The 24,350-nt window shown below is 50.1% G+C and overlaps 1 protein-coding gene across 9 annotated transcripts in view; it reads right to left on the reverse strand.

The window, feature by feature from the left end:
* Window positions 1–699: 699 nt before the first annotated feature.
* NCOA6 (nuclear receptor coactivator 6) overlaps window positions 700–24,350 on the reverse strand; it is a 46,080-nt gene continuing 22,429 nt past the window's right edge. For 4 of the 9 annotated variants that reach the window (XM_062009475.1, XM_062009468.1, XM_062009467.1 and 1 more), the window contains 8 exons: window positions 22,533–22,679; window positions 20,387–21,506; window positions 14,227–14,348; window positions 10,510–13,413; window positions 8,968–9,036; window positions 7,163–7,199; window positions 4,477–4,625; window positions 700–1,274 (listed from right to left, as the gene is read on the reverse strand). In XM_062009475.1, coding sequence (XP_061865459.1) covers window positions 1,228–1,274; window positions 4,477–4,625; window positions 7,163–7,199; window positions 8,968–9,036; window positions 10,510–13,413; window positions 14,227–14,348; window positions 20,387–21,506; window positions 22,533–22,679 — 4,595 coding nt within the window. In that variant the 3' untranslated portion in view covers window positions 700–1,227. The other 5 variants (XM_062009469.1, XM_062009471.1, XM_062009470.1 and 2 more) reach the window with 5 other exon arrangements.

Raw genomic sequence — 24,350 nt, forward strand, 5'->3', positions numbered from 1 at the left:
GAGCAGGTTGCCCAGTGAGGTTCAGGAGTCTCCATGCTTGGAGACACTCCAAATGAGAGTGGACACGGCCATAAGCAACCCTCTGTCTCCCCTCCTGGGCCAGGTGTTCTCAGCCCTTGGCCAGCTTGGTTATCAACATCCTTTTTGGTTGGGGGGGTGGTGGGTAGAGACCAAGTAATAATATCCCAGATGTGGCCTCGTGAGTGCCAGGGGAACAATCCCTTCCCTCACCCACCACCTGGCACAGAGGCCCTTTGGGGCACCCACAGGGATCGTCTCAAGGGCTCCAACCCCAGAGCTGCTCCCCAGCCAGTCACTCCAAGCACACCAGTGGCCCCAGGGCGAGGGGCCCAGGCTCTGTAGGACACAGCAGTTCCAGCTCTGTGTCCCTGCAGACACTGACCCTGCCCTCAAGCCTCTCAGGATGGGTTGAGGCCCCCTCAGGAACTCCACGAGCCCTCTCCATGGCCCTTCCCTGCAGAGGTGGATTTGGAAGAGGTTGCACCCGGGAGCTCCCGCTGTGCCCCCCGTGCCCAGGGGCTGTTTTGCCTCCCAGGAACAGCTGCATCAGTTAATTTGCTTGTGGTTAAACAAATTCCTCTCTAAAGCTCCATATAAGGAGCCTGCAGGCCTGGAGCTCTAAATAATCCATCTTCCTGTTTGGGATGCTGCTGCTGCTAATAATAATACAACCCAAACTCTAGGACAATAACATTTATTCAGAGCAGGAGGGATTCCACATTGTACAAACCCTTCTGTGTATTTCGTTTCACTGGTCCATTTCTACAACAAATACATCAGATCTACTATATAATAAAACTATTTACATTTCCCAACAAGACCCTCTCACTGCTATTCACATACAGTACTTCAACAACAGCACAAGACCTCATTTAATACCTAAAAATGACAACCCTGTACTCTAGTTGGTTTGTGAAAAGTGGAAACAGACATTTACAATGGTCTCCCCCTCCCGTGTCATACAAACAAACAAACACACACATCAACCTCCTGTGTTCACCCTGGAAAGCCAGAGAGTTTTACAAGAAACCCAGTTTTTTTACACCCACTTCTCTGGTTCTCAGCCCCCCCATGTCCTGGGGACAGCAGGAGATTCAGCGACTTACTGTACAGAGCTTTGTTTAAAAAAGAGGAAAAGGTCACAGCTCAAACTGGCTACAGGGGAATTCACACTCATTTACAAGTTTCATGTTTCCATGCAGTAATTTACTTGGACTTTCTTCGTTTTGACTGCATTGCACTGGCACTGGTCTCTGAAATCAAGAGAAGAAAAGAAGCGTGGATAGGAGGTCGGTCAGGCGCTCCCCAGAGGCACCGAGGGCCCCTGCACCGAGCCCGGCTCCCCCGAGCAGGGGCTGGGGGAGGCACACGGCCCCTGCCCAGCGCGGCGTGCCCCGAGAGCTGCGGGTGCAGCAGTGCCAGGGGCTGCCCCAGGCTCGCTCGGAGCCGCGTGGGGCTGCGCTGCCCTGCCCGGCCGTGCCACGGGAAGGAGCCGGAGCCAGAGCAGCCTGCGCCGCGGGGCCGGCAGGAAAACCACGGGGGAAGGTGTTTTGGGACCCGACCAGGGGTCCTTGGCAAGGGGCGGCGTTAGGAAACCAGCGGCTGCAGGGGACGTGGTGGGTGAGCGGCTGCAGCCGGGGCAGGGGCACCTCCAGCCTCTGCCCAAGGCACTGCCATTCCAAGGCAAAGGAAGGAAGGACTAAGGACCAGGGGCATTTGCATCTTTAGAGCTTTTAGAAGTGGGATTTTGAACGTTGGTGCTGTATCTTTGGCTCTTCACAGTACATTCCACAGGCCTGAGCAGCTGGGGGTGCTTCAAGAGTCTGAGACACTGGCAAAGCAGCAGCACCAAGCCCACGGCTCTGAAACGCATCAACCCAGCAGCCCTGCAAACAACCCAGCAGCCCCTCAACCCAGCAGCACTGCAAACAACCCAGCAGCACTGCAAACAACCCAGCAGCCCCTCAACCCAGCAGCACTGCAGCCACCCCAGCAGCCCTGCAAACAACCCAGCAGCCCCTCAACCCAGCAGCACTGCAAACAACCCAGCAGCACTGCAAACAACCCAGCAGCCCCTCAACCCAGCAGCACTGCAGCCACCCCAGCAGCCCTGCAAACAACCCAGCAGCCCCTCAACCCAGCAGCACTGCAGCCACCCCAGTAGCACTGCAACCCAGCAGCCCTGCAAACAACCCAGCAGCCCCTCAACCCAGCAGCACTGCAGCCACCCCAGCAGCACTGCAACCCAGCAGCCCTGCAAACAACCCAGCAGCCCCTCAACCCAGCAGCACTGCAGCCACCCCAGCAGCACCACAGCCACCCCAGCAGCACAACCCAGCAGCACTGCAAACAACTCAGCAGCCCCTCAACCCAGTAGCACTGCAGCCACCCCAGCAGCACAACCCAGCAGCCCCTCAACCCAGCAGCCCCGCAAAGAACCCAGCAGCCCCGCAAAGAACCCAGCAGCCCCTCAACCCAGCAGCACCGCAGCCAACCCAGCAGCACTGCAAACAACCCAGCAGCGCCGCAGTCAACCCAACACAACCCAGCAGCACTGCAACCACCCAGCAGCATCGCAGCCACCCAGCAGCGCTGCAGCCAACCCAGCAGCACCGCAACCCAGCAGCACCGCAGCCACCCCAGCAGCACCGCAACCCAGCAGCACCGCAGCCACCCCAGCAGCACCGCAACCCAGCAGCACTGCAGCCACCCCAGCAGCAACTCAAAGCTACAGCAAATGCTGCAACAGCCCTTGTGTGACACCAACACAGCACGGGCTTTTAGAAGCGAACCAAAGGGTGAAGGGCGGCTGCTGAAGCCCCTCAGAGCAGCCATCCCTGGGCTGTCCCTTCCCCTCTGCCGCCTCCTTCCCATTCCTCAGCACAGGAACCTCGGCACCAACCCAGAAGTTCCATTTCTCTCTCGCTCCTGTGTCTGTGCTTGGCCCGAGGCCTCAGCCAGGCTGTGTCCCAGGGGTAACCCCTCTGGGGGCCGAGGGCCCGGGAGCACATGGGGAGCACCACGGTAGCTTTCCTAGGCTAGGAATCACTAACGAAAAAGCAGAGCAAGAGCAGGCACAAGTGGCAAACCTCAGCACACCTCTGCAGCCGCCTCAGCACCCCTCCAGCCTGTCCTCTTCCCCACCAGCCCCGTTTCCCTGAGCTCCCTGTACCCCAGGAGCAGGCGGCTGGGGAAGGCAGCCAGAACCCAGACAGCCCTGCACGACCCCCACAGACACTGTGGCACTTCCAGGTGTGTGTTTTATAAACACTGATGTCACTTACAGAGGTAACAGCGAGTACAAAACCCCCAGGGAGCTGTGGGGTGCTTCCCACTCACATCCCCATGATTTCAGGTTTGAGATGCCCCCCGTTGTCATCTTTAAGGTTCAGTGGTTACACCATGTGGCAAAGGGCACATGTCCCACATGCCCCAGCCTCAGGCAGGGAGCAGTAGCACCATTTCACAGCGGCTTCACACGTTTCAAACCCTTTTTCACAATCAGGAGAGACAGTTTGTTTTTACAGCACAGACTTCTGCACAATCCTGCCACAGGCAGGAAAGGGAATTAAGCTCAGCAGCCACACAAGTGCAGAACACACAGGTCCCTCCATGGAGCCCTGCAGGGTGGTCTGTGCAGCTGGAAGCCTTCTCTGAAACTCTTAAAATGCAAAGATTCTGGCCAGCAAACTTGAGTAGCTTCAGCAGAGGAAAGGGTTGCTGAATTCAGCTTGACTTTCACAGTCACTGTCCGTTAACATCTCTTTGCTCTGTACATGATCTTTGAAATCTTGGTCAAATGTTGCTTTTTGTCAGTCTCTCTCTACCCTCTGGCACAACTTTTGCCATCAGGTTTCTGACCCTTAGACATGAGGAACTGGTGAGTTACCTCTGGGAATGCAGAGCAGCCGTGTGCCAGCCCCGTGTGCCGCGCTGGCACTGCCTGCTCTGTCACAGGGCACAGCCTGTGTGGGGATGTGGCACGTCAGCCACTGCTACAGCCACGGGCCAAGGGCTGGGACTGTGGGTTTGAGGAGGAGCTGAGGCTCTGTGTGGTGCCACCCGGGGCTCTCCTGCCGCAGGTGCCCCGAGTACCCCTCAGCATCTGCCTCTGTGCACCTGGGGAGGCTCAGGCACCCGCCTCGGCTCTTTCAGGCTCAGCAAAAGACCAGAAAGTATTGTTTTGGTACTTGAGAGCAGTCCTCTGAACAGCCCCAGCTTTCTGCCCCGAGAATCCGGCTCCAGCCGGGCAGGTTCGCCGCACGCGGCCCCGACGAGCGCTGCAGGACGCGCGGTGCCGGGTGACCGCGGGCGGGCGACTGCCGAGGCCAGGCTGGCGACGCTCCCGGCGGGAGCCCGGCTCGTGGCGGCTGCAGAGCAGCGCGTGGAGCCGGCTGCCGGCAGGGGCAGAGGGGGCAGCGGGCACAGCCCGGCCCCGCCGCCCGGGCACTTTACCTTTTGCGGTGCTGGAGGCGGACGCTGGCCGCGACGATCTCTTGCGCTGTCCGTTCTCTACAGTTTCCTGTGGAGTGGCACAATCCTCTGTTCTTGAATTTCTTCTATTTGGAGTTTTAGACTTTTCACAACTCTCTTTTGTCTCATTACTAATAAAGTGGGACAAAACATTTCTGATGAAGTGTAAGAAGGATTACGCTTTTCTATGCAAGTCAGATAAGCTGGAGGATGGCCCCACACAGGTCCCGGTTCCGGGCTATTAGCACTGGAGACATGACATGCTAGAGATACCAGGAGCTTTATCGGATGAAGAATGACCTGAGCAAGGCAGAGGATAGTCCGTTTCTATCAAGTATTACCAGAGGATACAGAATCGAGAAGTCCTCAAAGAGAACACTTGCAACATGAGAAGACCAAGAAATGAGATGCATTAGAAATTGTCTGCTCTGTTTTCCACAGGTGTCATTACTGAAGTCTAGGAAAAGCAAAAGGTTCCATTAGAGAGCGCCAGGGTGGGGGAGCCCAGCTGGAACTGCAGGTGAACACACACAGGAGCGGCGGCCTCTTCAGCTCGGGTCACTCCTGCACACACTCACCCCACTCATCCCAGGGATTCGTCACGTATTGAGAAGCTTAAGGGTTACTTAAAACTTTCTCCAAGCTTTATAAAGCTTGAAGGTGGAATCCTTTGATTTTTACTTTCTTTGTTCTCTTCTCACCAGGAGGGTTTTGTGCACAGACCTGTCCTTTCAGCCATGACGCTTGTCACTGAGACAGCAAACGGAGTGTACACCTTGTAAGTAAACTCCTCCTTTGATTGTGTCACCCCTGTAAGCTCATGCTGAGGTCTGGGTGCTTTCTCCTCAGTGCATCAACGCCAGACAATTGCTGATGGCTTAGTGGTTTCTGAAGATTAAGCTAAACTTATCTCCTGGGAATTATTCAAAGGTGAGCAATTAGCCAAAGAAAATACTCAGCTGACAATGGAAAAGGAGAAAAAACCCTCACTTTGCACCCTTCCAGTGATACTGGCAAGATGTCAAGAAAAGCTGCCTGAAGCAGAGCCCTGACTGGAAGGACACAGAGCAGACCTGTGTGTGGCAGAGGTTCCACTACAGTGACACCGTGCCAGAGGAGCCCTGCCCTGAGAGGAGAAGCAGCTACAGACACGTGGAGGTTTAAGTAGCAGGTCTCTGAATTAAAACACAGTCTGTCAATGAAAGGAGAGACAAACATTCTCAAGCAAGGGAGGACACAGTAGAGGCAAACAGGAAGCACGTGGGTTGTCTCAGATACACAGTGGATGTTGAAATGCCCCGAAGTCCATGTTATGGGTGATCTATAAACCAGACCCCCCAGCAGGCCACAAACTGGTCCCAGACAGCTGAACCAACAGCCCCCTGCTTCAGGTGAGCACACAGGCAGCGCCAGCTGCAGTTCAGTTAGCACTGCTCACTCCTACAGGTTCTGCTGACTGACCCATAGCTTGGATTGTCTCACAGGAACCAACACATCTCTTCTCTCCTTTTATAGAAGGCAATCAAAGTGGTCCAAGTCAGAACATTTCTAGTGTTCTGGAGGCTGCAGTGTCCCTCTCTGGCTTGTACCACACGGCTGCAGGAGCTGTGGGCGTCAGCCAGCACCACACTCGATCTGCCTGGAAGCTTTCCTTCTTTTCTGGTCTTGCTCTGAAAAGCATCAGCCCAGAAAAACCCAAACAGAACTGTCCTTGTGGGGATCTGATGTGCTGAGTGAGTCTGGAAAGGGCCACACAGGGCAGCTCCCCTGGAGAAACTGCCAAGTGCTGCATCTCCAGCTCTTTTACAAACACTCTACCCTAAAGAAAGCTCATTGTGAAGTCTCTGTTACAACTAGAACAATGCCAGTCCATGTGCAGGTAAATCTAGTCAAGTATCCCACTCAGAGTCATTCCTGCTGTGAGAAAGGGCCTGGCCTCCTCTCCCTTACAAAGGAAGGTGCTGCCTGATGACCCAAGGGACTGAACTGCACCCCTTGTCCCAGGGCAGCCTCCAACACCCGCCAGTCAGCCAAAACCCTTACCACGGGTTGCCATCACAGCTGCCTAGACTGAGCTGAAGAGCCAAGCGGGTTTAGAGTCTAACAGAAATGGGTCTTGGACGCCACATTTTGTTCTGACAGAACACAACCATCTGAAATTTCACCTTTTAATTACAGAATGTCTCAACTGGGGCAGGATGAAGCTGCTCCCTGGCCTTCCTGCCAGCACAGTGTCAGCAAACACATACAGAGGAGATCTGGAGAACACAGTCATGGAGCAGAAGAGGAACAAATTTGAGAAAGGTTTACTCTCAGAAGACAGGACTCCACCTGACAGCTAAGCTGCAGGCTTTGGGGGTGCCAGTCTGCATTTGTTTGCAGACAACACCGAATCCTTCCAGGATGTGAAACGCTCAGGTCTGAAGGGGTAAGAGGAAACACGGCCCAAAGCACAAAGACGGGCTTGGGAAGAGGTTACCTCACGTTCTGCACCTCATCAATGTTTGGAAACATTCACCTACACCCACTTCTCAGCAGGACAGAAAGGGTATGGAGAGGCAAATGAAAAGCAGTAGCAAAGGTTGTGCGATTGAAGCAAAGAGAGAGGGACTTGCTCCCAGGAATGAAAGCTAGATCTGCTCTGAATCCACACAAACGAGCTCCTTACCTTTGACCAGCAACTACCGGAGCATTTGTTTCAAGTTCTACAAGAGAAAAAGATACTTTTTCAGTCTGCTGTAGAAGCTCACACCAGCTCACACTGCACAACTGCCTCACGACTTCCTCACTGGGCACCAGGGCTGAGGAGGCAACTTCTCTCATCTATCGCTCCTCTCAAAGCGAAGCCAGCCACTGTATCAAGCTGCATCTGCCAGGTGCTACTGCTCACTGTGCTCTGCACCAGCCAAGGCAGGGACATCAAAAGGAACCCTACAACAGGAGAAACCTGTAGGGAAATTTCCTGACAAGGGCTGTAGTCCCTTCCTTTTTCTATTTTAGACAGATTCTCACTTGTAACACTTTTCGGGGTTATTGGTTTTAAGCCTTAAAAATACAAGATTATGCATGTAAAATTTGGCCTAAACCCAACCACTTCTCACAGCAATATTTTCTAATGCAAAGGAGGACAATCCTCTGAAGCCCAATTACACACTTGAATTAGTAAAACCTCTCAGGGGACAATGTAAAGAGAAGCCTGCCCTGCCTTCCTTCCCCCTCTCACAGAGATTTTACACATACGGATCAGGTTTCCTTTGAGTCTTCACCACATGGCAGCTCTCCTTTCCATCACAGAAGCTTTCTAATCTTTTCACTGTCCATCTGTAATTCTTCCCACAGCCACCAGATCCTTAGTTTGAGAGGGAGTGTCTCTAGCTAAGCACAGCACCTCTCCTGAGCAGCTGCCACTGGTGCAGAGATCACCAGGAGCAGGCAGCGTGTCACCTCCCTTCTCGCTCCCCACGCTGCCCTCACCACACTCCACACCACGTCATCTTCGGGCCCCACAACTGTGGCTTTGACTTTGAGACTGGTTTAGTGCACAGAGGTTGCTAGAGTGTGCACAAGGAACAAAGGTGTAACAAAAGCAGTGAAGCATCATAAATATCCCTCGTGATCAGTATTGCTGGAGCAGCAGAGGCTCTAGTGTGAGTGTGCAGAGCATCATCTTGGTGTCTTGGCGGCAGGAGAAATACATTAAGCAATGTAAGGGAAGAGTTACTCTTCCTCCTACTCAAAATTTGAACGGGGAAAATATCCCAGAGTAAAAGTGACCCCAGCCATGAGCTGGGTCTCTGCACTGCAGCATCTTTGCCACGTGGAGTTTCAAACCAACCCATTTAGTACAATTTTGACTTTCTGAACCACATCAGAGCTGGGAGACTGATGGAGAGTGGCATTTCCCCTGTGCAGCTCCACGTCTGTCCCTTTCCCTATTGGAAATTCCTTTTTTAAACCAGCACAGAAGCGCCAGTGAAACAACCCCGGGGACGGACCGAGCAGCAGAGCCGTCTGCCCGGCCCGTGCAGCAGCCCGCAGCACACTGCAGCAGGAGGCGCTGCTGAGGCTGCAGAAACTGTGCAGAAAGGGGATTACAACCCTAAGGTTTGTATTCTCAGCGTGGTTTAGGAAGATGTTTTTAGAACTACATAAAACCCTCCTGTTTGCTTTTGAGATCCAAACACAAGCTGCTGTTGCAAATGCAGTCCCTCCAGTTTGTGACTGAGTATCTAAACATGCCTTGGTGACGTTCTCGCTTCTTGATGCCGTATTGAATCTCCAACGAGCCTTTGGAGGCTTCTAAAGCACAATGTATCTAACAAAGAGATCCCCCACATCATAAATAATAAAAGCCCCAACCCCCAAAGTGCCAAGCACAAAGTGCCATCAAACAAGCATTAAAACAGGTGCATTTTGTGTCTCAGACAAAGAGCTTCGTTCACCTATATTCTGCTTTTCCAAAACGAGATTTACCTGTTCTTTGAACAGTACTTTCTGATGCTGCAACTGAGCTTTTTTTCTGTGTTAAATGTTGAGAGGATGCTAGAATAAAAACGGAGGGACAAAGCATTACTTTCCAATCATGAGACTTTACTGCTGTGCCATTGAGCTGGTTTCACAAAACGCTGACCCTTCCAGCTGACTGCCTTGGTTGTTTCACAGATGCCATTTTTGTAGCCTACCCTCTACATCCCCTCCCTCCCCCCTGGCCAGTTTTAACCCCCCCCACCCAGTTTGGCAAAACCACTTCAAGCTTTCTCAAATTAGAACAAGTGATGAAATTATCATAAACCACATTTATAAAGGTATCAGTTTCCCATCAGGCTGAGAAATTAAAGACAGTGCTAGAAATGGAGCCGTTTAGGCTCCCTCAATTTAATGCTCATTTCAGCAGTCCTGGGGGGAAAAAAAAAACCATAGCATCTTTGTTAATGAATCAATGTCCTCCTTCAGTCAAATTGCAAGAGTGCAAAATATGCTCCAGAGGCTCCCTTGGAGTCTGCTGGCAATCAGATGATGTGAATTAACATTTCTTGGGTTGCCAAGCCAAAAGAGAAGGTGAAAACACAAATCCTGTAGGGCTAACGCTTTCTAGTCTTCTCTTCCAGGTAATAATGAACTTTAGAAGAACATGGAGACAGAAAGTTAAACATTCCCTTCAAATGCAGACTATCCACTTCCATTTTTCTCCTAACAAACCCCCTGTGAAGCTGAAGGGAAACATTTCCACTTTATGGTGGCCTGCAGCCATCTTGTATGTCTGACACTCGCAGGGAAAGACACCTTCAAGCTCAAGTTCTCGGTTCCACTGACTCCTGCGAATTCTGTGTGCCATGGCTTTACCTTCTGTGTGCAATTTCATGAAGTAAAGCACAAAGGATACTCGGGCAGCTGACCTCAGGGCTGATGGTTTATTTATTTCCACACCATTTTCAACAGATTAAAAAGTGGCATCAAGAGATAGCAGCAAGGTCATTAAAAAGTGTGTCTGATGCATGAATGCAGTGATGGAGAAAACAGGTATTTGACGAGTTGGAACTGCAGTTCACCTGTAATCACCTTTTCAGGTGTTCCTCTGAAATGAGCATTTGAGTTTTGGGTTTTGCCTTCTGGATGTTACTGCCCCAGAGGGTTCAGGATATTCAAAGAGACAAGGAGTGTTATCAGGATTAACTCAAAATACCATCCTTGAGCTAGTAAATGGAAATAAGTTACAAAAATAAAAGCCTCTGTCGAGTCTGAAGCAGAATACCAGAGTATGCACCAGTACCAAAGCTGTCTGAAGTGTTACTTTTGACTTCTCCTTCCCACTGCCAACCCTGGGGTTACTGTTCCTCTGTTACTGTACCACATCGGTGACCTCCGGGCCCAACATCCAGATGTGAGACACAACAAAGAAGCTGTCGGCCTGGGCCACAACCCCCGGATTGGATCACGCTCACGGGAAAACACCCCTCGGGACTTTGCAGGAGCCCCCTGACGCCCTCCCCCCAGACACAGCAGCGCTGCACTCACCTGCGCTCTGGAGGGGCTCCTGTTGTGGCGCCGCATCCTCGCCGGCAGCCGCCGTGGGCTCGGGGGGCTGGCTGCTGCCGTTAGTGCTGGGCGCCGGGGGCTCGGGGGCCGGCGCCGCGCTGGCTGCTGGGGACGCAGGGGCAGGAGTGGCCGTGCTGCTGGAGCTGCCAGGCCCACAAGTGCTCTGTTTTGTCAGACTGGGTGCTGCAGGTGTCACAGCTTTACTGTCGAGCTCTGCTGGTGATTGCTCTGTTCCCAAACTATTTGAGACCAGCGTTTCCAGTCCCTGGCCTTCCGCTTCTCCATCCAAAGGGTACTGCTCCTCCCCTTTCTCGAGGGAGCCGGTGACTTTCTTGCATGCTTTAGTCAGCAAGAGTTGGCCAATCTTGTCTACTTTTCCCTTTCCCTTACTTGACGAAACAGGACTGCGCCTGTTCCCAGACCCTGGACTACTCGTGAGAAGGGGCGACACCACAGGTCCAGACTGCGCTGCCGTCACGGAGCACTGGTCGCTCGACCCACCGCTGTGAGAAGTCTCCTCTGGGCTGAAGTCTTTGACTGGCTGAGCAGGAAGATGGGAAGGGACACTGGAAGAAGTTGTAGCGGGAGAAGGCAGCTGAGCAGGAGGCGCCAAGGGGTTAAGAACCAGCGGCCTGCTGGTGGGAACGCTGGAGGAGGAACTGCCGGATGATGTGCTGGGAGGAGCGGGCCCGGAGGAGAACTTGATGTTCTGGGGTAAATGCAAAGGACCAACAACTGCCACAGACTGAGGCATGAGGCTGGAGCTGGACGTCATGGGGGCTGCTGGAATGGTACTGGACTGAGAGCCCTTCATGACCTGAATGATGGACGAGGAGTTTATGAAGACGGGGGTGATGAACTGCGGGCGGGTGCCGGACTGCGCCGCGGGCTGCCCCTCAGACACCATCACTTTGCTGCCCACGTTGGGCATCGTGACCACGGTGGACACCAGGGTGGGCTGTAAGCTGGACGGCAGCGGCGCCGACGTGCTGGCAGAGGATGTGATGGGGTTCGAGGTGACAAAAACTGTTATCTGGTTGGGGGGTAAAGAACCTGACATGGAAGAGCTGATGGGCCTCTGCATCACTGGAGGAACGCTCTGTGCAACACTTGAGTTTGTTTCTCCCAGTTCCTGGTGCCCTGCACTTGAACAGGGCTCGTTACTCTGGGGCAAGCTAAGGGAGCTGGAAGGCTCTTTGCTCGAAGACGGATCTTGGAGCGGGGGAATGACAGCTATCTTCTTTAGCTCCTCACCACTGGTGACCATCGGTGCCATTTCAAGACCAGTCAGCCCAGGGGGCTTAATGGTTACGTTAGGAGCTCCAGAGTTGTCAAGAAGCTGACTTAAAGAAGTTGGTGCCTCCCTCATAGCTGGAGACACCGTGGGTTTACTCTCCTCCAAGACTGGAAGCTTAGCGGTGTCTAGGGCTTGCCCGTCCTTTTTTGACTGTTCTTCTGGAACCAACATTTTCATTTCTGGAGCAGGGATACTTTTTAGCTCAATACTGGGCTGGTCTTTGTTACCCTGGACGCCTTGTGCACTTGGACACTCGGTATCTTGAGGCACACTAAGGCTCTCCTTGTTGTCCTCGGGAATGCCAGTCACAGCAGGGGCAGGAACTGCAGGGCCCTGACCACTGAGCAGGTTGCTGTTTTGAAAACTCGTACTCACAGGTGTTGGCAAAGAAGAGGGACTAGCCAGCATATTCCTTTGTAACTCCATGTTCTGCAAGAGAGGTGGATTCTGCTGAGCTGTCAGTGATAATTTAGCTGCCTTTGAATTCTGCCTGCCAGGGCTGGGAGTCGTTTTCCTGCTGGACCCGGGACTGGACCTTCGGCTGTTGCTTGGACTCGCTCTCTTTGTCCCTCCAGTGCTGGTTTGTTTTCCTGAATTAATGACCACACCTTCCAATTTGTGTGACTGGGGAGCAGCAAAATTAGACTGGTTGTTAATTGTGAGATTTGAGGGAGCTTGTCCAATGGCCTTCAAAGTAGTGGGATTAAGACCCTGCTGATCAAATCCTCTGTTGAGATTAGGCCTGGGAGGTAAAGGAATATTGATCTGGGGAGGGAACAGGCCGGCTATAGAAGCATTGAGCCTCTCTGGAGACAGGCTAATCTCGGAGGGTTCTGTGCTAGGTGGACGGTTGTTGGGAGTCTGAGGGTAGTAGGGCCTCGGGCTCGCTCTGTTGGGCGTTTTGGGCCTCGATGTTTGTGACGGGGTGGCCACATTTGGAAAGTGGTGTGTCAGAGCACTAGGCAGAGAATTAGACTGCTGCTGGGGACTGGCACCTGGGGCAGCTGACAGTGGGGATGGTCCAGGTTTGGGTCCTGTCATCATTAACTGGTTCTGTGAAACTACTAAGTGAGATGTCAGACTATTCTGAGCTCCTGCTGCTGGGGGGCCTTCGGCTCCACCTCCTTCTGCAAGGGAGGACACTGCCGAAACCTCTCCGAGGGGTGAGCTGGAAGGATTCTGTACATTGTCTGGATAAACCATTTTTCTTGCATTATTTCCCAGAGGAGGATTGCCTGGCAAGGAAATTCTTTGCTTGTCAGGAGATGGAGGCACCGACCCAGGACCTTGGAGGTTGACCATTACTGGCATGTTCCCACCCTGCTGCAGCGGCATTCGTTGGGCATCTGGATTCAGAGGCCCTCTCGGCGCATGAACTCCTTGTGGGACAGGCAGCCTGACTGATTTGGGATCCTGCTGCATCATAAGCATCATCATCATCTGCTGCTGCTGCTGCGGGGTCTGTGGTGGGGCCTGGGCTTGCTGTGGTGGTGGCTGCAGCTGCTGCTGCGGCTGCTGCGTGTGTGGCATAAGCTGAGGTGGCATCTGCTGGAGTGGCCTTTGTTCCACCGGCTGAGATGGATAACCTGAGACGACAAAGTGATACCTTCATTAAAACCAAAGATCAGAGAGAGCAGACCTTCAAGCCAGGATCAGAGAGCATAGCCATGAGCCCATTTATCCTACATGAGAGCCACAATGATGAAATAGGCTTTGCAAATACGGGCAAAGGCTTCACTTCAGGCTTTGACATAGCTTTACTTGATGTATGAATGACTTGCATGACATTTAATTGGAGACCCCTTAGTGTATCCTATCAGCTATCACTCACATCACCTGAGGAGTCTGCAACTGTCCATGGGGTTTTGCTTTCACTGACAAAGGCATTAGACTAATGAATACCCCTCAAAACGAGAGTTGGACAGGCGCTGTGGGACATGGACCAGCCAGCCTCCTACAGACCCGGCATTTCCCAGGGTACAAGTACAATCTGCCATGTATTATTTGGACAGACACAGTGTGAAGAACCACTCATGTGTCTTGTGATACAAATTTCTTTGTTGACTTTGGATTTAAGGATAATTCCAGCTGCAATCCCTAATCTGAAAAATCAGCCATTGGTTAACAGCAAATTTTTAAGGCATCAGTCTGGGCTACAGCTAGAAACACAGCTCTGTTATTGCAGAGTAACTATAGCATTGAATGTGATACCTGCAGGATGTGGTCACCTCTTCATTTTGAGCTGATTCAAAGAAAACAGACATTGGTACCAACTAGTTACCAGAAGTAAAAAAGCATTGGACTTGACAGTGTGGTTACAAATATAACTGTCACAGATATCAGTTAAAAGCTTTCCTACAGTTATTTCGTTCAGATAATCCACAGAAGAACTCTCCTACCTGGTGGCCTGCTTGCAAAATCCGAAAGTTTAGGGCCTGAGTTATCTAAACTCATTCCTTGTTCTCCAGACATCGATGACTGATCACTCTCCTCCAGGCCAGCTGGACGTGGTTCAGAAGAACTGAAAGACAGATGATTGCAATTAAGATCCAGCCCTCACCTCACTGTCTGACTTCTACTTCCACAATGAAGCACTCGGGTCATTAACTCCTGCACTCTTCAGACCTGGAGGCACATGGAGCCTCTCTCCTGCTGTGACATCTGTACAGGTAAGTGAGTATCAAGGGTAGATGCACAGAAATTTATCTGAATGACAGCACCATTTCTTCCAGTATCATCCCCAGAAGTGACCAGTTCAGGGTATCAGAATGTGTATGTGTTAGCATCACAGCAAGAACATGCTGATGTGCAACACGTTACGTCACCCCCTAGAACACACGTCTTTTTGGGACACTAAGTGAATACAGACTCATTGAATGGGTTGGGTTGGAAGAGCCCTTAAAGTTCATCTTGTTCTAGTCCCTTTGCCATGGGCAGGGTCACCTCCCACCAGCCCAGGCTGCTCAGAGCCTCGTCCAACCTGGCCTGGAACACTCCCAGGGATGGGGCAGCCACGGCCTCTCTGGGCAGCCTGTGCCAGGGCCTCACCACTCACAGGGAAGAACTTGCTTATATCTAATCTAAATCTCCCCTCCTTCAGTTCAAAGCTGCTTTTCCTTGTCTTGCCACTCCAGGCTCTTGTACAAAGTCCCTCCCCAGCTTTCTCGGTGGCCCCTTTAGGGACTGGAGGCTGCTCTAAGGCCTCCCTGGAGCCTTCTCCAGGCTGAGCATCCCCGACTCTCAGCCTGTCTCCGTGGCAGAGGGGCTCCAGCCCTTGGGTCATCTCTGTGGCCTCCTCTGGACTGTCTCCAACAGCTCTGTGTCCTTCTGCTGTTGGTGCCCAGAGCTGGAGGCAGCATTGCAGGGGGATCTCACCAGAGCAGAGCAGAGGGGCAGAGCCGCCCCCCTCGCCCTGCTGCCCACGCTGCCTGTGGTGCAGCCCAGGGTGCTGTTGGCTTTGTGTCACACATTGCTGGCTCACAGGCAGCGTTTCATCCACCAGCACCCCAGGAGATGCTCCCCAGGAGACTCTCTAGGACAATTTAAACTTGTTCAGATCCAATGCCCAATACTTCCACTGAACCAAGACAGCTTTTGCAGGCTTTGAAAACACCAATTTCTATAGCTATCAAAATACATGGTCAGAGGATGTAAGATAAAGGGGGAAGAAGTGCAGGAGACCTGCTTATTGGCTTCATGAATGTATTAAGGCTGTAAGGAGATCTATGTAACTAAAGAGTCAAAATCAATGACATGAAAATAAGCCCCCTGCCCACACAGAGGCAGAAGCATGTAGAAATGCCCAGGACAAGAGGCATTTTCAGCAAAATAAGAGTTTGAAGTATCTAAAGGTAGAGAGACCTATCTCATTTAGTTTTGCTTAACAGATTCTGGCATGTGTACAGCTCACATGGAGAGAACCAGGCCTGTCCTAGGAGCTAACCAACGTTCAAAAACCAGAGGGTGACCTGAAAGTCCCTGAACTTGCACGGGTCCAAACTGGGGAGAATATACACCAAGAGAGAAGAGCAAGAAACGGGGCAAACACAGAACTGTTCCAGGCATTGTTGCTGAGTTTTGCCAAGGAAAGCATCTGGAGCGAAAGTTTTTGTATAACCCAGCACATGACTGATTTCTGTGATGCAGCTGTTGCAGGTTTACACATCTCCTGCAGGAAATCTGATGGAAACAGCCAAACGCACACAGAATGCACCTGATGCCCCTGAAGCATTTTATGGGCAAAGTCACCCAGAGGAGCTGCACCCTTTGCTGTAGGTGCCAGCAACACCAACTGGAACCACTGCCCAAAATTCTGAATCCACTCTCACACTTGTGGTTGTGAGTTCTTTGCAATGGTGGGAGATTAACAACGCTACAGGTAAAGATTAGACAAAAGCCAAGGCAGAGCCTCACTGCACAAACACATTTAACCCAGAAAACAGCTGTAGTGAAAAATCCATCCTCTGAACACGTCTACTGCCAGATGGGCCCAGGCAGGTGAGCTGCACAGACCTCACAAGGACACATGGGCTGTGTCTGCCAGCAGAGGAGCAGCTATTGTAGGAGAAACTGCTGCTGTGACTGCTGAAAAATTCAAATGTAACTCGACTTCTGAATGCAGCTGGAACTCACTGGGGGATATTTAACAATCACCACTCAAACCCCTCCAAAATTCTGAACAGAAATAATGAGCAGGGTGAGAAGTGTTTGTGAGGGGGCCAAAAATATTCCTTATTTGTTATTCTTTCCTATTGCTTTGGACGTAAAAGAATCCATCTGCAGGAGGTGCAACGGCAGGGACAGCTGTACATGAATCCTCTGCTCCACCAGCTGCATTCTCAAGCACAACCTCCAGATGCAAAATCCCCCTCAGCACGGAGAGACAACTCCAGAAGAAAAAAAGAACACACAGAAGCCCCACAAGGGCTGCAGATGCTGAAATAAGCTGTGCAAAATAAAGCAACAGTACAGACACAAGCGCAGCCAGTCCTGCTGACACAGCACTGCAACAGGGTTTGCTTCTGCAGAAAGGCACCTGTCCTCTGATGCTAAAGGAGTCTCCTTTCCCATGTGTCCAGGGGGACCAGCATCTCCAGACCTATGGTTAAAAGCTCTCTGGATCTGACTGAAAAGCCTCTTTGTCCTGCAGCACATCTGCACACCACACTGGACACTGCAACGCTGCAACTTACACAGCTGCTTGTGCGTGTGTTTAACCGAGTTAACTGACGTGGTTAATCTCCAATCACATCTCATCTATCACCTTCTTCCTCAGTTTACAGGTTCAGAAAACAGACACAACCACTTTTAAACGACCTGCTTTTCCAAGATGGCTCCAGTGCTGAGTTGCTCAGCTAAGCTAACCCTTTAAATCAGTTGAGGCTCGGCTGACTAAGCTCTTCCAACAGCTCACTCATCCTCTTTACATTCCAGCTCGGCTCAGCCTACAAGCTGTATTACTAATGGCTCTTTTGTTACTACATTAATACATCTCAGAGGACTTTTAAGTGTGTTTATCAAATTAGCTGCATTTCCACAACAGGTTTGCTGCTCTGAGAGCTAAAAGTTCTGAGGAAGAATGACAGGGAAGAAGCTGAGACAACAAGCATCTTATTTGCTTCTGATGCAACAGAAAGTGATCCAAACCACAGCAATTCTAAGAAAAGGAAATGTTGAGCTTTCCTAGCAATGCTGGGGGAGCTGAGAGAGGAGGGTATTGCAGTCAGCTTGCATTGTAGCCACCATCCTGTTCCTGGAGAATCACCTAAAAACATTTATAAGGACAGCTCCCTCCTTAATGGTCCTGCAAGGATAAAGTGATTAATATACAGCCCATTAAGAAACAAACTGCTAATCTGTATCAGATACCAAGGCAGCATTCTGCAGATAGCAACAGAATGTCCACTAAAATTTTAAGTGACAGAGTAAGTAGGAAGTGGCATTTCTTTGTTAAGTACACCAAAACCTGATGAAACGCCTTCTTTGACAGACAGGAATTCTATTGCGCTATGAGAGCGCCAAAGAAGACCCGTAAATGAGGCTTCTCTTGTTGTGAGGCTTTGCACATCTGTTAGTTGATATTCCTGGGCCACAGGGAAGCTGGGTGATCATCAGTAGGACCAATGAGAACAAAATCCTAAAGGGCTTTTCTTTAATGATTAATGGATTTTCTCTTCATCACAGGGTGCCAGATCACCTCCTCCCTCGGAATCCTTTGTCACTTCCAGGCTAAGGCAGCTCCCACAGCAGTGGTTACTGCTGTCTTATTGGAATAGATGTAGAATCCTCCCCCCCACACACACACCCCACCAGATCTTTCCCACCTGGAAATATAAGGCCATCTTTATCTTTGATTCAGGTGAAAATACCCCCCCCCCACCTTTCCATGAAAGCAGCAGGTGACTAACAGTGAGGAAAGCTTTGCCTGTCTACTGCTTGCCATCAGCAGTGCCCCCCAGCACTACACCACTCACTGCTGGGCAGTGCCTGTGCAACACAAATGCTTCTGATACAAAGACAAGGGTCTGTATACAAAGCCCACTGCTGGAAAGGCACCTGCACAGCTTTGAATGTCACATAACCAACGACCAGGATAGTGTCTGCTGGCTATTTATTTGCGTGTGTCTGCAGGATCTAACGGACGATGCATGTTCTACCCTTACACTGCTGCTGGGCTTGTGCAACAAGGCACTTGTGGCACAACTCCTCTAGCCAAATCTGCACTTAAAACTCCTGCAACAGCAAAATGAAGACACCTGCATGCCCTCAGATATCTTCCTTCCATGTAGCCAAAGCCTACTGAAGCCAGCAGGCTGGTCACGTTGTCACTTACAATGCCCTGCTCCAGGACACACCACGGCTGGCACCTGGGCACAAAGGAGCCCTGTTCCCTTGCTCTCCTGTCACACACTGACGGGGAGTAACGACTGAGGCACTGCAAGAGGCAAGCCAGTTTCTCAGTTACAGTTTCCAAGTCACCTGGAAGTTGCAGCCTGTCCACTCTGTGGTAGCTGAGTTACTTTAACCAGGTTTTCACAACTGGCCACAGGCTGTGGGCTCCTCCTGAGTTCACCTGAAGTCACGTGCCCCGTTTTGCAGCAGTGTGGAGCAGACAGGCCACACCTTGACCATAGAGAAATATCTATCAGGTACTTGGAAGACTTTTCAGGGCCTATTAAATTAGCATGCTTTGCTTTGCCTTTGCTACACAGCATTTCTATGCCTGTAAAATGCAGGTAACAGCTCCTGCATTCGAGCTTAGTACTGGTTAAGCCAATTTATGGTTGTCCCCAAAGATCACTTGCTACTTGCAAGTCATCTCAGTCCCAAACTAAAATGTTCGTAAGAAAATTAATTCCATACTCAGGACAGACTCTTGACATTGTGTAGAAAATGGGAAAACACAGAAGTATTGAGCAGTCAGTACTGGAATGTCACCCACTCTTTGCACCCACCTGGGCATCTGTCTCTGGAAAACGTGGCACAAACCTCAGGTAAAAGGCTTGTAATAACTCTTGAAAGGAGTGGGACTGGTGGAACCTGAGTCACATCAGTGGCTTAACATGCCCTTCCTATCTTTTGGTTGAAGAGTTTAACTTTGAATTTTGGATATTCCTCCTACAATCTTCTGTGCAGTTTCCTCATTTTTTCTCTGAAGCCAACTGGAGACAATCTCCAGAAGCTCCATCAGGTGCATCCCTGTCAGTGCCCCCACGCCTCATCTGCAGCATTAGAATGATCAGATAGAGCACATCTGCCTTTACCATTTTAGCTGAACAATGGCACAGCAGCAGCAGTGTCCCATCCTGTGCTGCTGTCAGTCGACTGTCAGCAGCAAAAGGTAACAGGACAATGAAGAACATGCTGGCCAAGGAGGAATGAAGAGATTCAGTAATCCTCCTGTTTCTGTTGAACAGGTGCCTTCATTCACTTTCTCTCCATACTACCTATCTGCCTCTTCCCTCTCAAGAGCTGTGGGGTTTTTTTCCCTTCCTAACCTCTCCTAGGCCAGGATGACCAGCACTGCTTGGTTTTGTCATCCTCATATCCAGAAAGTATCACATCACCCCCTCTAAACTCTAGCTAAGAGAGCAGCCCAGCTCAGCTCCAGGCAGAAACATGTCAGGACAATACACATAATCCAGTAAAAAAGGCCCCAAAATTCTCTACTGTACGTGTTATACAGAGACTTCTAATTCTTCTGAAAGTACTTCCCAGCCTCTGATGAGAGGTGTCAGACTGCTTAGAAAAGGCAGCCTCCTCTTCCAAGGGCTGCAGCACCATCTGCCACCTTCTACACTTCCTTTACCCAGTAAATGTAAGGAACTGTGCTGCTGTAATTGGGATTATAACTGAGCTGGGATGTTTGCACGGGGCTTTTTAATCTTGAACCAACTTTCCAGTGGCAGGCTTGCCAGGGGGTTCATTTAACTCTTGAGGTAAATTGCCAGAATTAAACAACACAGGTCCTTTGTCACCCGTGCGTGCAGAAAAAGCACTGACAAGTTGCCAGTGGAGCTTCCCACGCTCCTCACAAAAACACTGCAACATTAAACCTACGTTGTTTGTTCTAGTTGCTGATTATTTTTCTTCTTCCTTGGAGGTTTCTTCTTCTTCGGCTTGTTGGCATTCTGGTTATTTTGTTTGTTGTTCACACCAAAGTGTCCTGCTGATATATCACTTTGTAGAAGGTTGACCAAGAGTGGACTTGTGAGTGTGACATCTTTATTGACAGGAAAAACAGGATTCTGCCCACAGGAAATCTGATTCCCATTCGGTGTTCCACTAAACCCTGTATTGAAAGGCAGCCCATGGCCAGAGAAATGACTCCCTGAAGCACTGCTGTTTCCTTGCATTGCTTGCATATGAGAAGGCACCATGTTTGGCTGCTGCACAGGAACATCAGGTAACATCTGTGTCAAGTTCACGTCATTATTTGCTGTAGTAGTAGTATCCCCAACTTGCTGAGACATGTGAGGACCAGGTGCAGTGGGTCTTAAAACTTGCCCTTGAATTCCCATAACCTGAGGAGGATTACCATTCCCAGGGCCTTGCTGTGGCATCATCTGCCCAGAGAACTGCACCATGTTTCCTTGCATGTTTGGGGTTGGTCCTCTCATCAGTTGAGCTGGCCCCGTCATAACATTGGACTGGTTTTGAGTACTAAAAGGCTGTTTATTTCCTTGCATCTGAGTGGTCATCATCTGTTCCATCATAGAGTTCTGCTGTAACAAGACCTGGCCCTGAGGTCCCATCATCTGATTGTGTGTAGACATCATCTGTTGTCCCTGCTGGGGAATCATCTGTTTGGGTGGGGTCATCCTTTGGGGAGAAGGACCGAGGTTTTGGTTTTGTGGCGTCACCATCATTTGGCCTTGCGGCATGAGCTGAGTCCGAGAAAGTATCATCTGGTTTTGAGGGTTCAGCGATCCCTGAGCCTGAATGTTTACCACCTGTCCTTGAGAAGACACAATTTGCTGATGCATTCCCATGAGCTGAGACTGTGGTCCTTGCTGAGGCTGTCCCTGTATGCTGCCGATGTTAACCTGTGGCACCCCACTAGCACCCGCCTGCTGGTTGTTCATATTTCCATGAAGTCCCATTAGATTGGTCTGCATCATATTTGGTGGGCCATGTGGTGTTTGCATCTGATTTTGAGGAGGTCCAGATCCTTGGGCACCTAAAAAACAAAAATTCCCAGTAAGAAACTGACTGGAGGAGGGGGAAGAGTTTTCACAGCTTCTGACGTTGGGTAAGTAACTCCAAAATGTTTTTTTCTCCCTTTTCCAACGAGAAAATTCCAATGAACTGGAATATTTGATGTATTTGTAGTCCTGTGACACAATGTTTGAGGCTATTTGTCAAAAAAGAACACCATGCTTCTCAAAACAAACACTGTGACTGGTTCTGCTGCTGTACACCACCGCAGAAGACACAACAGGAAGTTAATTTCAGTTGCTATTTGTCTGTAAGGCTGAACATCACCTAACTCCAGGGAGTAATTCCTCACCAAAATAAGCTTCAAACCTTGAGGTTCTTTTCTAATGAGTTAAACAAAATATAGATGGAGTACTGATGAAATGTCACTGTCAGGGTATCCATAAATCAGACAGAAGACTGAGAATAAAACCGTTAAATGGAGACATTAGTGAACTAAAGATTTGCTTTTTACAACACTGACTGCAAGGAGGCTTCTAAACCTTGCCAAGGGATTTAATAAATCATCCTTCAAAGTAGAACAAGATGAGTTTGTTGTTCTTCTAAGATAATAACACTTTTTTTTCTTTCCTGGACAACAAGTTCCTTTTGTGTTGCATGTTTATTACTCGTAGCCAAATTCCAGTGCTATTCCCACTCAGTTTCTTAACAGATACTTCTGGACCACAGTCCTAATCAGCAACCACAGAAGCACGGAGTGGTAGGGTTGGAAGGGACCTTTAGAGATCATCAAGTCCAACCCAACCTGTTAAAGCAGGTCCCACCTATATCTATAATAGTTGCGTTGTCTGAAGAACATCAGCAGCCTCCTGCTTCTCCTTCTCCTCATTTAGCAACACACAGAGAATGCCCCTGCAGCCCCAGCTGACTAACTCCCTCTAATGACAAGAGTTTAATGTTTTGGTATCTGTGTTACACAGCTAAAGGTGTGTTTTTCCAAAACTGGCTGGAAAAGGGCAGGCTGAGGAAGCCACCCCTGCCCACAGACCTGTGTGCTGCACGCTCTGGCTGCCGGGCAGCTGCGGCGCTCCGCTGGTCCCCGCTGGCGCTGGGGCTGTGGAAGGCACCTGCCCCTGCAGGAAGCTCTGGCTGGCCTGGCCTGCAGGGAAGCCCGGTGGGAGACGCTTGGCCATTCCTGAACACAACAATATTCTGATTAGTACGTGTGGATAACAGAAGGGGGAAGAAAAGAGAATGTCTCCAAGCGCAGCATGTCAGGGAGAACACCTTGGAGCCTGTACTGTCACATCACAGCTTCAGGCAGAAAGTGGTTTTGCCAATATACAGAACCCACTGGAAATGTTTATAGCTCTTATCTGTGCAATAACTCTGCCTAACAACTTCCTATGACTCAGTTCAAACTGTAATTTGAGTACAAAACTTACCCCACAGAGAAGACATAAAGTCCACGTTTGACTTTCTAGAAACTAGAGGTTCAAGTAACACAACTTGCTGTTTCTTCCCTGCCGCAGCTCGGCTCTGATGGGCCTTTGCCTTACTCCGTGCACACCAACACAAGTTACTTGCTTTTGTTTTTAGTGACGTGCTCCTCTCAACAGTTTTTACCACAACACACCAGGCACATGCTCCTTTGCATGGCTGCCTCGTATATACACACTCAAAGTAACCTCTCAACCCAGTACAGGCTGAATAACCTCAGGAGACAGCACATGCAACGTCCATAGTGGTTGCTCCTTCAAGTAAGCCTGTTGCTCCTACTGCAACGGCAAGTAATTCAATCTGGCACAGTGCCTGTGCTTTGACACATCCAAACATCTCACTGTTCTGGGACAGAGAGTAAAACCTTCCCCCTACCTACTAACCCGAGCGGCACATTTAACACCGATCACCCCACCTCTTTAACTCCTCGTCAAACAGACGGTGCCCCAGACCTAGAAGCAACCTTGTCCTTATTTTTCTGACCCATGAAACGTAGACAGAACCCAGCTTTGGTTCCTTCCACAGTTACAGCTTTCTTGCACACTTAATTGCATTGCCTGTGTTAATTAATCTGGTCTTCGGTTCATTAATTAATATTTCAGGATAATCAAGCTTGCAGGTCAAACAATAAGACACATCTGCAATGTGGAGCACACACTTCTTGAAACACCAAGCCACCTCCCTCTAGTTTTATTTCTGCTAATGTTCAAGGAAAGTTTTGCATGTAGCAATGCTTGACCTTAGCAATAAGAGGTGTTAACTTGGCCTCTTCAAACTCCAATACCAATTCTGGTTTGCTGAATTCAAGGTGAACTGGAAAGCACTTGAGTTTACACCATGCCTTTGAATGCAAGATGGCTTAAAAGTGGAAAAGCCCATAAATATAACTTAGTTAACACAATGCAAGATGGCTTAAAGACTGCAATATCTGTAACACAAACCTAAACACAGAATGCAGAAAGGACTGAGCATGCAAACAGGAGTCATGCAGTCAAAAATCTCAGCAAGTGGAAGCAACAGAGCTTTGCTGAAACCAACAGAGCCCTGTCTTTTTACATCAGCTGAGGACACAGCTCATAGCAGGACTCCCGATTTCAGCAGTAAGGTCTACAGCAAGTCCCAATCAATGGGTTATTTGGAGTGTCATTTTCACTCAAAAAAGTAAGGTTTTATGTGTAGTAGGTTGACTGAGAAAGGATGGAGAACACAGAAGTTCTAGGTCATGGCTATACTACTGAGAGGAAACGATTTGTGATGGGGACATGTGGCTGATGAGGCCAAACTGCATCGAAATGGGACTGTAGGAAATGAGAAATGATCACTCACAGATGGAGACAAAGATAAGACATATCAAGTATAAGGTAAT

This window comes from Colius striatus, chromosome 16, assembly GCF_028858725.1.
Source record: "Colius striatus isolate bColStr4 chromosome 16, bColStr4.1.hap1, whole genome shotgun sequence".
Lineage (NCBI taxonomy): Eukaryota > Metazoa > Chordata > Aves > Coliiformes > Coliidae > Colius > Colius striatus.